The sequence below is a fragment of the Erinaceus europaeus genome, chromosome 12 (assembly GCF_950295315.1).
Source record: "Erinaceus europaeus chromosome 12, mEriEur2.1, whole genome shotgun sequence".
In the NCBI taxonomy this organism is placed as follows: domain Eukaryota; kingdom Metazoa; phylum Chordata; class Mammalia; order Eulipotyphla; family Erinaceidae; genus Erinaceus; species Erinaceus europaeus.
Window position 1 is genome coordinate 84,323,481 of NC_080173.1, and position 16,371 is coordinate 84,339,851.

The following is a 16,371-nucleotide window of genomic DNA, read 5'->3' on the forward strand; positions in this document are numbered from 1 at the left end:
AAAAGATTTTCATATCTCAGGCTTTGAACTCCCAGGTTAATGCACCACCTTAAGCCAGAGCTGAGCAGTGCTGTGGTAAAAGAGAGAGAGAGAAAGAAAGGAAGGAAGGGGTGGGAAGGAGGGAAGGAAGGCGGGAGGAAGGAGAGTAAATAGTCTAAGACTTTGTAAGAACTGTGTTGGTTACTGTTGCCATGGTGAGGACACAGAACTTTGGTGGTGAATGAAGTATAGAACTATACCCTGTAATCATTAATCACAATAAAAAATAGCTTTTGGGGGATCGGGAGGTAGTGCAGTGGGTTAAGCTGCAGGGGAGTCACTTCACAGGCGGTGAAGCAGGTCTGCAGGTGTCTTTCTCTCCCCCTCTGTCTCCTCTCCTCTCTCCATTTCTCTGTCCTATCCAACAACAAAACAACGTCAACAATGGCAATAATAACCGCAACAAGGCTGCAACAACTAGGGCAACAAAAAGGGGGGAAAATGGCCTCCAGGAGCGGTGGATTCATGGTGCAGGCACCGAGCAATAACCCTGGAGGAAAACAAAGAAAAAGAAAAAAAAAAAAGCTCTAAAAATAATCAAAATTCAAAGTGAAAAAAAGTAGGAGGGCTGGGTTAAGCACACACATTACAGTGCACAAGGACCTGGGTTCAAGCCCCTGTCCTTGCCTGCAGGGAAAAAGCTTTACGAGTGAGTGGTGAAGCATACTGCAGGTATCTCTCTTTCCCTCACTCTCCCCTTTACCTCTCAATTTCTGGCTTTCTCTATCCAATAAATAAAGGTAATAGAAGAAAACTTTTAAAAAAAGAAAATCATTTTAAAAAGAAGAAAATATGCACTGTGGGAAAGGAAAATTACAATAGAATAAGGGAAATCAGCAGAGCTGGGAAGGGAAATGGTGTTAAGTGGTGTGGTCAAGACAGACCTCCTGAGGGTTAAAGAAAGTGGGGGTGATCCAGTCAGGCCCAAGAGAAAGGCACCAAATCGTCTGGTAGTACCACTTAAGTCTATGTCCAAATAATTTTCCCAACAGAAAACAAAAATACATCTTCTGTTACAATAATAATGTTAGTGAAAGTATCCTGCATTTAGATTCATGTATTTCTACAGAGGAATAGATCCCTTCATACCTTTTTCATTTCATTTTCTAAATTTTCCTCCTCTTGACCTTCAGACAGTCTTCTCCTTAAATCAGCTATTTCCCTTTCTGCGGATTCTCGATACTGCGTCCACTGTGTTCGCTCCTGCTCCAGCCTAAGGTGGAACTGGTGCTCATAGTCACGAACTGTTTCTACAAAACATCACCAAATATTGCACTTCTAAGTAAACTTAAAAAAAAACAACAAAAAAAAAACCCTGGTACATTAAAATCCAAAGTTGTTACATACAGGATTTATACCCAACTTCCAGAACTTTTAATGCACACACACACACACACACACACACACACACACACACACACGACAAGCCATAGTTCTAGCTTTATTATATTTAGAAAAGTTTTGTTAAGGGTTTGATAGTATTATCTCTTGCTTTCACAATAGACTTATATATTAGTTTACAAATGAGGAAACTTAAGAAAAATTAAATATTCTGACTAATGTTTCACAACCGAGAACAAAACAAACAAAACCACAGAAGTAGAATTCAAACTCTAAAACATTTGCAGGGTGTGGGGGTTGGAGGGGAGAAGCTTCACAAGCAGTGTCACAAGTGTGTCTGTCTCTCTCTTCCTCTCTCCACTCCCTACCTTTCACTCTCAATTTTCTTTTTTTTTACATATTTATTTATTTATTATTGGGTAGAGACAGAGAAATTGAGAGAGGTGGGGGAGAGATAGAGAGAGTGAAAGACACCTGCAGCATGCTTTACCACACATGAAGCTTTCCCCTGCAGGTGGGGGACCAAGGGCTTGAACCCAGATCCTTGTGCACTATAATGTATATGCTTAAGCAGGTGTGCCACCACCTGGCCCCTCAATTTATCTTTCCTATCAAATAAAGTAAATATTTTTTAAAAGTTATTAATTACGGGACTCGGGTGGTAGCAGCAGATTAAGCGCAGGTGGTGCAAAGTACAAGGACTGGCCTAAGGATCATGGTTGAGCCCCCGGCTCCCCACCTGCAGGGGAGTTGCTTCCCAGGCGTTGAATTAGGTCTGCAGGTATCTCTCTTTCTCTCCTCCTCTCTGTCTCCCCTCCTCTCTCCACTTCTTTCTGTCCTATCCAACAATGACGATATCAGTAGCAACAACAAGAATAACTACAACGGCAACAAAAAGGAATAAATAAATATTTTAAAAATCTTTAAAAAAAAGTTATTAATTATACATGACACACAGAGAGAAGAGAAAGGGAGACAACAGTCAGAGCACTGCTCTGGTACATGCAGTGCTCATAATTCTTGGTTAAGGAAGTCTCTCTGTAACACTGTCACTATGATCCTCCTTTATTATATTAAAGTTGTTCAAGATACAAAGGATGTCCAATTACAGTAGTACTGGATTCTCTATTTTGATAACACAACCTGCAGATGAGTATAGTCACAAATGTTCTCATTCATCAGTAGTTTCAGAAAAATCATAAATTTAATTTTCTTTGTCTTTACCTTTCATAACAGCCTGAAGTGAAGCAACTTCTTCTCTCCACTGTCTTTTTACTTCATCTATAGCTTCTTGTTTGGTATTCTCAGAGACGGTGGCAATGGCCTTAATATTTTCCATCTCTGCCTGGGCTTCCCACAGCTGTGTACGAAGGTGTCCCAAGTCATCTTGTGCAGCTTGTAACACTGCATTTTGCCTCTTCAGATCCTCTGTGGAAAAAGGTAAACAACTTTTTATTACTGAGAGGTTCACTTTTATCAGATTGATATTACAATAAAGTTTAAAGGCTGGTGATTTCAACAAAGTTTAACTAGCTCACTTGGAGCATGTGCTACCTGGCCATGCGCAGGAGCTGGGTTTGAGTCTGCTCTCCACCGCACTGAAGGATACCTCGGTGCTGTTGTCTCTTACTCTCTCGTTCTCTGTCTCTATCTAAAACAATTACCAATTTATTTAATGTTTTTACGAAGTAAAGTTTTAAGTTATTATATTAGTATTCTGAGGAGAAATTTAGCATTCAACTTCAAATTGTTAACTTAGGAGAGACACCACAGCACTGTGCCATCACCCACAGAGCTTCCTTTGGTGCTCCAGTGGCCTCATATGGTTCCAGGGCTCAAATCCAGGGTTTGTACACAGGTACACATCTTACTAAATGAAGAACTTCTCAGCTCCATGAAATCATTTTAATAAAGATAAAACTGAAAGTATGCTGGATGTCTCAAAATAACTATGTATTAACTATGTATCAGGTAGAGATTAAAATCCCGTCATTACTCTTTCTCGTATTTGTTTTTACCACACCACTGCTCAGCTCTTGTGTACGATGGTACTGGAGATTGAAATGGGGGCTGGGTGGTGGTGCACCCAGTTAAGAGCACATAGGACAAAGCCATGGACCTGTGTAAAGATCCGGGTTCAAGCCCCTAGCTCCCAACCTGCAGGGGGGAATGCTTCACAAATGGTGAAACAGGGTTGCAGATGTCTCTCTGTCTCTCTCCCTCTCTATCTTCCCCTCCTCCCTACCTGCTGAGTATCTCCTGGTCCTATGGAAGAATATTTTGTATATTCTTCACCCATATGGTCCTGGGCTTTTGTTCCCAAGGAGGCTTTTGACTACTTTTGAACTTGGAAAAGTTCCTAAGAACACATTTGACATAGACTACACATCTATGCTCATGTGGCATGTTCCAGCTATCTATTTCTTTTTGGTTCAATCAAGGAAGGTTACCAGAATTCACAGAATGTGTCCATTTCTTCTAGGCTATACAATTTGCTATGTGCATACATACACATATTTTGTTGCCATGGCTCTCACTGCACTAGGCTATCTTTCTTAGAAACAGAGAATGAGTAGGGAGAGGAAGTAAGGTACCATAGTACCCAAGCTTCCTCCAATGTGGTGAGAGCTGGATTAGAACCTGAGTCATGTGCATGGCAATGTAGCTACGCTATCCAAGTGACTTCTGTTACTGGCCCATAATTTATATATACATACATATATATATATATATATATATATATATATATATATATATATATATATAAAATAAGAAAATAAACTAAAACTGCAGGTGTCTGTCTTTCCCTCCTCTTTTGATTTCTCTCTGTCCTATCCAACAACAGCAGCAGCAATAACAATAATAACAATAACAACAAGGTCAACAACAACAAAAGGCCTCAGGAGTAGTGGATTCATAGTGAAGGTACCGAGCCCCAGCAATAACTTGGAGGCAAAACAAACCAAACAAAAACAAAGCAAACAAACAAACACGTTAATAATCAAACATTTGCCACATATATAGAGCAAATTCTCTTCTCCCTCAATACTGATTTTGAGATGGTCGACACATTTGAGATTGTATCAATTTCTTCATTTACTTACTGGAGAAAAAAAAAAAACACCTTGATTGCCTCCAGGTTTTTTACAATTGTGAATTCTTGTGCAGGTTTTTTGTTTGTGTGGATATGAATTTGTAATTCATGGGGTTAAGAACTAAAAAGCAAAATTCCTAGACATGGTAAAAGTTGGTTTGGTTTTGTTAAAGAAAAAAAAAAGTCAAGCTATCTTCCTAAGTAGAAGTAACATTGTGCACTACTACCTACACTAAATGAGGTTTCTGATGCTCCTTGCCATCAAAGATGATGTGCTCCCAATTCTGCCCAACAGTATGGGTGGTGGTTTCTCACTGTGATAATACATTCAGACTCGCGTAGCTACTATCACTGACTTATCAATCTGGAATACTTCTTTGTTTTTTTACAAGATTTTATTTATTTATTCATGAGAAATGATAGGAGAAAAATAACCAGACATCACTCTGGTACATGTGCTGCCCAAGATTGAACTCAGGACCTCATGCTTGAGACTCCAGTGCCTTATACACTGTGCCACCTCCCTGACCACTCAATTTGGAATATTTCTTTTTTTTATATATTTCTTTTTTATTTATTTATTCCCTTTTGTTGCCCTTGTTGTTTTATTGTTGTAGTTATTATTGTTGTCATTGCTGTTGGATAGGACAGAGAGAAATCGAGAGGGGAGGGGGAAGACAGAGAGAGGGAGAGAAAGATAGACACCTGCAGACCTGTTTCACCGCTTGTGAAGCGACACCCCTGCAGGTGGGGAGCCAGGGCTTGAACCAGGATCCTTATGCGGGTCCTTGTGTTTAGTGCCACCTGTGCTTAACCTGCTGCGCTACAGCCCGACTCCAAGTTTGGAATATTTCTATCATCACTTCCCAACCTTCTAGACCCCCACTTATTAAACTACTAATCTACTTTCAGTCCCAACTAGTCAACATTCAATCCAATATGTGGTCCTTTGTGACTGACTCCTGTCACATTTTTCCTTTAAAAATTTTAAGTAGAACATCGCTAGCTCATTTAATATTTATTTTATCCAGAGCACACTCTGACACATATGGGATTGGGAATTCAGCCAAGAACCTCAGACATGAAAGTTCAGCACAGTGGCTGCATGGCAATACACCCAGCAGAGCACACACATTATCATGTGAAAGGTCTTTTTCTCCCCCTCTTCTCTCCATTTCTCTAGGTAAGTATCCAACAACAACAACATCAATAACAACAATAGTAATAATAACCACAACAACAATTTAAAAAAAAGGGGGGGGGGGGAGTCTCCAGGAGCAGTGGATTCGTGGTGCAGGCACTGAGCCCCAGCAAAAGAAAAAAAAATTAAGTGAAACTATACCATGAACTAACACCACACACCAAAATGAAATCAGGACTTCCGGAGGCAGAGCTACGAGCAGCAGATCGCTTCTCTCTCTCCTCTCCTCTCCTCTCCTCTCCTCTCCTCTCCTCTCCTCTCCTCTCCTCTCCTCTCCTCTCCTCTCCTCTCCTCTCCTCTCGTCTCGTCTCGTCTCGTCTCGTCTCGTCTCGTCTCCCGGGTCAACTAGGAATACCAAAGGAGACCACCTGGACCGAAACAAGACAGGACTAGAATGACCACAGGAACCCAGTAAATCACCCGTGAGTACAAACACATGTGGCTGGTGACAGAGAGGAGAAAGGGGCCTAAGGAGAGATTAAGTGGCTGCTAACAGTTCAACAGTTTATCAGTGGAGACACCACCTCCAGTCTGCTCCACAACAAGGGGACAGCTGAAGGGAGGAAAGGAATCCCCAGAGACTCACTAAGTGCAACTATGAGTCTCCATTGCTACTACCCTCAGAATCCGGAGCAGCAACAGGGAGGGAAACCAGGGGACAGAGATCTAACCAGGAAACTCAGGAGAAGACCTATACCTCGGTGGCATAGCTGAGGGGCTGTGAAAGTCTCTTTGCATAACCACTGGATTATCTCTGCCACACCCTGCTTTATCTCTTGGTCAGGAGTCAGTGATTAAGCTAAAAAGCCTATTGATAGTTTAAAAGCCCTCAGGCTCCCATAGCCTACAGGGAAGAAAAAAAAAGAGGCTTTTAAACCACTGAGCTCCAACTCAGGGATAGAAAAAACTGTTAACATATATAAAATGGTTAAAACAACAAGAAAAAATATTGGAGACTCGAACCAGGACAAGAGTCCAGCTAAAAGTCCTCCAGAGGGTGAAGCACAAAACAACGAGTTCAACATCCAAACATTAGCTAAGGAAATAATAACAGGAGTGAGTAAAGAATTTGAAAAAATTGTAATCAGAAATGCAGGAACAAAAAATGAGAATATGGAAGAAAATTCTAATTATCTCATGGTTATTAGAGAGCTGAAAGCTTAAATCGCTGAGCTAAGAAGGCAACTAGCTGAACAAACTAAAACAGAATCAGAGCAGGGAAACAAAATAGATGAACTCCAGAAAGCAGTAGAGGGCAGAGAAAATAGAATCTATGAGGCTGAAAACAGAATTAGCAAGATTGAGGATGAATTAGAGACAACTAAAAAAGAAGTAAGAGATCTCAAAAAGAGATTAAGAGATGCTGAAAACAACAACGGAGTCCTATGGGATGACTTCAAAAGAAACAATATACGCATTACTGGCTTACCAGAGGAAGAAAGAGAAGGGGAGGAAGAAAGCATTCTCCAGGCCATAATAGCTGAAAAATTCTCTAGTCTAGACAACACCAAAGACACAAAGATTCAAGAAGCCCAGAGGGTCCCAAACAGAATTAACCCAGACCTAAAGACACCAAGACATGTCATACTTAGATTGGAAAGGAATAAGGATAAAGAAAGGATCCTCACGGCTGCAAGAGAAAAACAAAGGAAAACCCATAAGATTAGCAGCAGACTTCTCCATACAAACACTACAGGCCAGAAGAGAATGGCAAGATATCTATTGAGTGCTCAATGAGAAAGGCTTTCAGCCAAGAATACTATATCCTGCTAGACTGTCATTCAGACTAGATGGAAGCATCAAAACCTTCTCAGACAAGCAACAGTTGAAGGAAGCAACCATCACCAAGCCTGCCCTGAAAGAAGTTCTGAAAGGTCTCTGATAAACAACCAGACCACCACAAATAGGACATCTATCAAAACACTCTAAAACTCTACAAGAATGGCGTTAAAATATCTTCAATCTTTGATATCAATAAATGTCAATGGCCTGAATTCACCTATTAAAAGACACAGAGTAGGAAGATGGATCAGAAAACACAACCCAACAATATGCTGTCTACAGGAAACTCACCTAACTCAACAAGACAAACACAGACTTAAAGTGAAAGGATAGAAAACTATCAGACAAGCCAATGGCCCACAAAAAAGGGCAGGAACAGCTATTCTCATATCTGACATGATAGACTTTAAAATAGATAAGATTAAAAAAGATAGGAATGGACACTACTTAATGCTCAGAGGATCAGTCAATCAAGAGGACTTAACAATTATTAATATCTATGCACCCAATGAGAAGCCATCTAAATACATCAAACTTCTACTGAAAGAGCTACAGCAATATATTAACAGTAACACAATCATAGTAGGGGACTTCAACACCCCACTCTCTCAACTTGACAGATCATCCAGGAAGAAAATCAGTAAAGACATAAGGGAGCTAAATGAAGAGATAAACTAGAACTATTGGACATTTTCAGAGTCATTCATCCCAAGAAACTGGAATACACATTTTACTCAAATCCACATGGATCATTCTCAAGGATAGACCATATGTTAGGCCACAAAGACAGCATCAGCCAATTCAAGAGCACTGAAATCATCCCAAACATCTTCTCAGACCACAGTGGAATGAAACTAACACTTAACAATCAACAAAAGATTAGTAACAGTCCCAAAATGTGGAAGCTCAACAGTACACTTCTTAACAACTTCTGGGTCAAAGAGGAAATCAAGGAAGAAATCAAAATGTTTCGAGAGTTCAATGAAAATGAAGACACAAGCTATCAAAATATTTGGGACACAGCTAAAGCAGTCCTAAGAGGGAAGTTCATAGCTATACAAGCACACATTAGGAAACAAGAAAAGGCACAAATAAACAGCCTGATTGCACATCTTAAAGACCTAGAAGAAGAACAACAAAGGAATTCTAAAGCAACCAGAAGGACAGAAATCACTAAACTTAGGGCAGAAATAAATAACATTGAGAATAGGAAAATCATACAAAAGATCAACGAAAGTAAATGTTGGTTCTTCGAAAGAGTAAACAAAATCGACAAACCTTTAGCCAGACTCACAAAACAAAAAAGGGAGAAGACCCAAATATATCGGATAGTAAATGAAAGAGGAGATATCACAACAGATACCGCAGAAATTCAACATATCATGCGAGGCTTCTATGAACAACTATATGCCACCAAGCTAGAGAACCTGGAAGAAATGAATGCTTTCCTAGATACCTACCAACTTCCAAAACTAAGTAAAGAGGAAGTGGATAACATGAACAGGCCCATCACAGCTAATGAAATTGAAACAGTTATCAAAAATCTTCCCAAAAATAAAAGTCCTGGACCAGATGGTTTTACAAATGAATTCTACAAAACCTTCAAAGAAGAACTAATACCTCTACTTTTAAAAGTCTTCCAGAAGATTGAAGACACTGGAATGCTCCCTGCCAGCTTCTATGAAGCCAACGTCACCCTGATACCAAAAGCAGACAGGGACACAACCAAAAAAGAAAACTACAGACCAATATCTCTGATGAACATAGATGCGAAAATATTGAACAAAATTCTAGCCAACCGGATACAGCAGTATATCAAAAAGATTGTTCATCATGACCAAGTGGGGTTTATCCCAGGCATGCAAGGTTGGTTTAATATACTTAAATCAATCAATGTGATCCACCACATCAACAAAAGCAAGACCAAAAACCACATGGTCATATCAATAGATGCAGAGAAAGCCTTTGACAAAATACAACATCCCTTTATGATCAAAACACTACAAAAAATGGGAATAGATGAAAAATTCCTGAAGATAGTGGAGTCTATATATAGCAAACCTACAGCCAATATCATACTCAATGGTGAAAAACTGGAAGCATTTCCCCTCAAATCAGGTACTAGACAGGGCTGCCCACTATCACCATTACTATTCAACATAGTGTTGGAAGTTCTTGCCATAGCAATCAGGCAGGAGCAAGGAATTAAAGGAATACAGATTGGAAGAGAAGAAGTCAAACTGTCCTTATTTGCAGATGACATGATAGTATACATGGAAAAACCTAAGGAATCCAGCAAGAAGCTTTTGGAAATCATCAGGCAATACAGTAAGGTGTCAGGCTACAAAATTAACATTCAAAAGTCAGTGGCATTCCTCCATGCAAACACTAAGTTAGAAGAAACTGAAATCCAGAAATCAGTTCCTTTTTCTATAGCAACAAAAACAATAAAACACCTAGGAGTAAACCTAACCAAAGAAGTGAAAGACTTGTATACTGAAAATTATGAGTCACTACTCAAAGAAATTGAAAAAGACACAAAGAAGTGGAAAGGTATTCCATGTTCATGGGTTGGAAGAATTAACATCATCAAAATGAATATATTACCCAGAGCCATCTACAAATTTAATGCTATCCCCATCAAGATCCCAAGCACATTTTTTAGGAGAATAGAAAAAATGCTACAAATGTTTATCTGGAACCAGAAAAGACCTAGAATTGCCAAAACCATCTTGAGAAAAAAGAACAGAACCGGAGGCATCACACTGCCAGATCTCAAACTGTATTATAGGGCCATTGTCATCAAAACTGCTTGGTACTGGAACATGAACAGACACACTGACCAGTGGAATAGAATTGAGAGCCCAGAAATGAGGCCCCACACGTATGGACATCTAATCTTTGACAAAGGGGCCCAGACTATTACATGGGGAAAGCAGAGTCTCTTCAACAAATGGTGTTGGAAACAATGCATTGAAACATGCAGAAGAATGAAACTGAATCACTGTATTTCACCAAATACAAAAGTAAATTCCAAGTGGATCAAGGACTTGGATGTTAGACCAGAAACTATCAGATACTTAGAGGAAAATATTGGCAGAACTTTTTTCCGCATAAATTTTAAAGACATTTTCAATGAAACTAATCCAATTACAAGGAAGACTAAGGCAAGTATAAACCTATGGGACTACATCAAATTAAAAAGCTTCTTCACAGCAAAAGAAACCACTACCCAAAACAAGAGACCTCTCACAGAATGGGAGAAGATCTTTACATGCCATACATCAGATAAGAGTTTAATAACCAATATATATAAAGAGCTTGCCAGACTCAACAACAAGACAACAAATAACCCCATCCAAAAATGGGGGGAGGACTTGGACAGAATATTCACCACAGAAGAGATCCAAAAGGCCGAGAAACACACAAAAAAATGCTCCAAGTCTCTGATTGTCAGAGAAATGCAAATCAAGACAACAATGAGATATCACTTCACTCCTGTGAGAATGTCATACATCAGAAAAGGTAACAGCAGCAAATGCTGGAGAGGGTGTGGGGTCAAAGGAACCCTCCTGCACTGCTGGTGGGAATGTCAATTGGTCCAACCTCTGTGGAGAACAGTCTGGAGAACTCTCAGAAGGCTAGAAATGGACCTACCCTATGACCCTGCAATTCCCCTCCTGGGGATATATCCTAAGGAACCCAACACATCCATCCAAAAAGATCTGTGTACACATATGTTCTTGGCGGCACAATTTGTAATAGCCAAAACCTGGAAGCAACCCAGGTGTCCAACAACAGATGAGTGGCTGAGCAAGTTGTGGTCTATATACCCAATGGAATACTACTCAGCTGTAAAAAATGGAGACTTCACCGTTTTCAGCCGATCTTGGATGGACCTTGAAAAAATCTTGTTGAGTGAAATAAGTCAGAAACAGAAGGATGAATATGGGATGATCTCACTCTCAGGCCGAAGTTGAAAAACAAGACCAGAAAAGAAAACACAAGTCGAACCTGAAATGGAATTGGAGTATTATACCAAGTAAAAGACTCTGGGGTGGGTGGGTGGGTGGGGAGAATACAGGTCCATGAAAAATGATGAATGAAATAGTGGGGGTTGTATTGTTAAATGGGAATCTGGGGAATGTTATGCATGTTCAAACTATTGTATTTACTGTTGAATGTAAAGCATTAATTCCCCAATAAAGAAATAAATTATTTTTAAAAAAAAAGAAATAGAAATGAGCCCTCTCCACCCTAATACTTAAATGTAAAGTGACTCACTGTCAAGACTTGAAATATCTGAATAGCATATTAAGTGCTAAACACAAAATTCTATTGCTGCTTCAGTACTTGTGGTGAATAGTAAGTGCCCTGTCTATTGCTTTATTCTTTAGGATCTTATTTTCTGGAGCTTCTTTGTATTTTGACATCTTTTCACTTTCCAATATTTGTTGCAGCTCATGAAAATCCTAAACATAGTGGCCCGGGATGTGGCGTAGTGGATAAAGCACTGGACTCTCAAGCATGAGCTCACAAGTTCAATCCCTAGCATCATATGTACTACCATGATGTCTGGTTCTCTTTCTACACCTATCTTTCTAATTAATAAATAAAATATTTAAAAGGGGAGAAATATATACCTGAAAGAAAAATTGTACAATAGTTTGCAGTGAGTCCATAAGTAAAGAGAGCAAATAGAAAGAGCTAAAAAGACACCATAATGTTCCTAATGAATTATTTTCCTTTATTGGGGGAGATTAGTGGTTATAGTCAACAGTAAAATATGGTAATTGGGGAGGCCAGGTGGTGGCTCACCGGGTTAAGCACACACATTACAGTGCGCAAGGACCCAGGTTCAAGCCCCTGGTCCCCACCTGCAGGGGAAAAAAAAAAAAAAAAGAAAAACAAAATGAAATCAAATGGGATCCAAGGTCTAGATATTAGACTTAAAAACAAATAAAAATAAAATCACCTTATAATCCAGCAACATCACCCTTAGGCATATATCCAAAGGAAAAACACTAATTCAAAGGGACATATGCACCCCTATGTTCATAGCTACATTACTGACAATAGTCAAAGAGTGGAGGCAGCCTAGATGCTCATCCACAGATGACGGGCTCAAGAAATTATGGGAGGGTGGGGATAGCATGGTTATGTAAAAAGACTCTCACGACTGAGCCTCCAAAGTCCCTGACTCAATGTCCCGCACCACCATAAACCAGAGCTGAGCAGTGCTCTGGTTAAAAAAAAAAAAAAAAAATTGGGAGTCAGGTGGTGGCACAGTGGGTTAAGCACATGTGGCGCAAAGTGCAAGGACCAGCATAAGGATCCTGGTTCCAGCCCCCAGCTCCCCACCTGCAGAGGAGTCGCTTCACAGACAGTAAAGCAGGTCTGCAGGTGTCTTTCTCTCCCCATCTTCCCCTCCTTTCTCGATTTCTCTGTCCTTTCCAACAATGTTGACATGAATAACAATAATAACTATAACAACAATAAAAAACAAGGGCAACAAAAGTGAAAATAAATTAAAAAAAAATTAAAATGGGGCCCGGTGGTGGTGTACCTGGTTGAGCAAACATATTACAGTGTGCAAGGACCCAGGCTCGAGCCCCCAGTCCCCACGTGCAAGGGGAAAGCTTCACAAGTGGTGAAGCAATGCTGCAGGTGTGTCTCTCTTCCTCTTTATCCCTCCCCTCTCAATTTCTGTCTCTATCCAATAAATAAATAATTTTTAAAAAATAATAAAAATAAGTTGTTAGGGGGATAAATATTCCATAGACTACTCTGCAATCAAACGAGATGATATTGTGTCCTTTGGGATAAAACGGATGGCACTGGAGGTGAGCATACTTAACAAAGTAAGTAGAGATGGGGGCCGGGCAGTAGTCCAGGGTTATTGCTGGGCTTGGTGCCTGCACCATGAATCCACCACTCCTGGAAGCCATTTTCTCCCCTTTTCTTGTTGCCCTTGTTGTTGTAGCCTCGTTGTGGTTATTATTATTGCCATTGTTGATGTTCATTGTTGGATAGGACAGAGAGAAATGGAGAGAGGAGGGGAAGACAGAGAGGGGGAGAGAAAGATAGACACCTACAGACCTGCTTCACCGCCTGTGAAGTGACTCCCCTGCAGGTGGGGAGCCGGGGGCTTGAACCAGGATCCTTACACCGGTCCTTGCGCTTTTGCGCCACATGTGCTTAACCCACTGCGCCACCACCCGACCCCCTCCTTTTTTATTTTATCCATTGAATTTTAGTAAGAGAAAGACCAGCGTACTGCTCAGCTCTGGCTAATGGTGGTGCCTGGAAATGAACCTGGGACTCCAGAGCCTCAGGCATGAAAGTCCTGCGTAAGCACTGTGCAATCTCCCTAGCCCTTGAAAGATCTTTCTTTTCCCCCAACTGCATTATTTCAGCACCTTGTAGAAAATTATTGATCACACGACTTGTAAATGCCCATGTCTACGGAAAAGCAATTACAGAAGCCAGACCTTCCACCTTTTGTACCCCACAGTGATCCTGGGTCCATACTCCAAGGATAAAGAACAGTAAAGCTTACAATGGAGGGGATGGGATACAGAACTCTGGTGAGGAGAACTGTGTGGAATTATACCCTTCTTATCTTAGTCTTGTCGATCATTATCAAATCATCCAATAAAAAAAATTAGAAAGTCAGATACAAAAAAAAGTATTGCTCACAAATGTGAGGTTTGTGGATCCTCTATCAACCTATGGCTATTCTTAAGCCAGACCATACTGTCTTGATTATTTTTGCTTTCCATTAAGTGCTGAAATCAATAATCATGAGTTATTTTCACAGGCACTGCATGCTTTTCTTTGAAGAGGGTAACAGCTTTCTGTTCATTTCATTTCCCAATTTTATTGTTGAAAACCTGACAGCTTTATTTTTTTTTTATTTCTTCATTGGGGAATTAATGTTTTACATTCGACAGTAAATACAATAGTTCATACATGCATAACATTTCCCAGTTTTCCATATAACAATACAACCCCAACTAGGTCCTCTGTCATCCTTCTTGGGTCTGTATTCTCCCCACCCACTCAACCCAGTCTTTTACTTTGGTGCGATACGCCAGAAAACCTGACACCTTTAATAATGTACTGTAGCAACCTGAACACTAGTCCATTTCTAGTCTTTTTCTTGTTATTGTTGTTTGCTCTTTGTTTAGTGGTTGACGGGGTTGTCTTCATAAATTCTATTTCACACCCCTCTACTCCCAGTGTGAAACTTCTGATGTTAGTGTTTAAAAAGTATCACCCTGAGAGTCGGGCCGTATCGCAGTGGGTTAAGTGCACATGGTGCTAAGCGCAAGGACCAGCATATGGATCCCAGTTCGAGTCCCCGGCTCCCCACCTGCAGGGGAGTTGCTTCAAAAGTGGTGAAGCAGGTCTGCAGGTGTCTGTCTTTCTCTCCCCCTCTGTCTTCCCCTCCTCTCTCCATTTCTCTCTATCCTACATAACGCCTATCAATAACAACAATAATAACTACAACAATAAAACAAGGGCAACAAAAGGGAATAAATATATATATATATATTTTAAGTATCACCCTGGTAACTAGCAGAAACAAACTGTGATAACAGTGTTTTCTACTGGGCTCAATTTTGAGTATTTCTATACCTGACCACATCCATATGTCAAACTTCACTGCTGGATGACTGCTCTATGATCTTCAACAATGCCCTAGAGTATAAATTGTTCCACTGACAGATCCAACTGAATTTAGGTTCTTTACAAAGCTAGCTTCAGCTCTGGACAAAGAAAAATAATTTTCAAATCTTATTCATTTATCACCAGAGCCCTACTGAGCTGTGGCTTATGGCTGTGCTGGGGATTGAACCTGGGATATTTGCTGCCTCAAGCATGAAAGCCTTTTTCCATACAATTATGCTAGTTTCCCAACCTCTCATATTTCATTTTATTTTAAATATTTATTCCCTTTTGTAGCCCTTGTTTTATTGCTGTAGTTACTTATCGTTGTTCTTACTGATATCGTTGTTGTTGGATAAGAGAGAAATGGAGAGAGGAGAAGAAGACAGAGGGGGAAAGAAAGACAGACACCTGCTTCACTGCTTATGAAGCAACTCTGCAGGTGGGGAGCCGCGAGCTCGAACCGGGGTCCTTATGCCGGTCCTTGCGCTTCATCCACTGTGCTACCTCTCGACTCCCTCAAATTTCATTTTAAGAGTCTGTTTCTCTCCACTTTTATTACCTATCTCTTCCCATCAGCAACAGCTAGAGGGACTCTTTCTTTGAACAACACATCTATTTTAGGAATAAGATACTGAGGAGGGAAGGGGTACATTTTAAACAACACTGACCCATAAATATTTTCATATGCAATTCTGAAAGATCCTTTTAAAAAATAAAAACATAGTCAGTGAAATAGCTATTAGTCTATTTCACTTCTTTTTTTTTTTTTTCTCTCTCTCTCTAACCAGAGCACTGCTCAGCTCTGGCTTATGGTGGTACAGGGAATTAAACGTGGGACTTTGGAGCCTCAGGCATGAGTTTCTTTGCATAACCATTTTCCATTTTGCTATTTACCCTGCCCTCTATTTCACTTTCTCTCTCTTCCCATCTCTAAATATATACGTATATACCACAAAATTTGCAATCTCAACTATTTCAACTGGACAGATCAACTGTGTTAAGTCATTCACATAGCTATGCAACCAATCTCCAGAACTTTCCATCTGAAAAAACTGAAACTATACCAATTAATCAATAAATCCCTGTTTCCTTTTCTTCCAAGCTCTGGCAACCACTTTTTTTTTTTTTAAAGATTTTATTTATTGATTGATGAGAAAGGTAGGAGAGAAAGAACCAGATATCACTCTGGTACATGTGCTGCCAAGGCTTGAACTCAGGACCTCATGCTTGAGCATCAAGC

General features: G+C 40.1%; 1 protein-coding gene across 5 annotated transcripts in view; it reads right to left on the reverse strand.

Moving 5' to 3' along the window:
• The window catches only part of RABEP1 (rabaptin, RAB GTPase binding effector protein 1), a 90,928-nt gene that overhangs the window by 42,397 nt on the left and 32,160 nt on the right, over positions 1 to 16,371 (reverse strand). For all 5 annotated transcript variants that reach the window (XR_009553182.1, XR_009553181.1, XM_060204242.1 and 2 more), the window contains 2 exons: positions 2,605 to 2,808; positions 1,129 to 1,289 (listed from right to left, as the gene is read on the reverse strand). Coding sequence is in view for 3 of the 5 variants with exons in the window: in XM_060204242.1 (XP_060060225.1) it covers positions 1,129 to 1,289; positions 2,605 to 2,808 (365 nt within the window). In the remaining 2 variants the exon portion in view is untranslated. The remainder of the gene's footprint in view (positions 1 to 1,128; positions 1,290 to 2,604; positions 2,809 to 16,371) is intronic.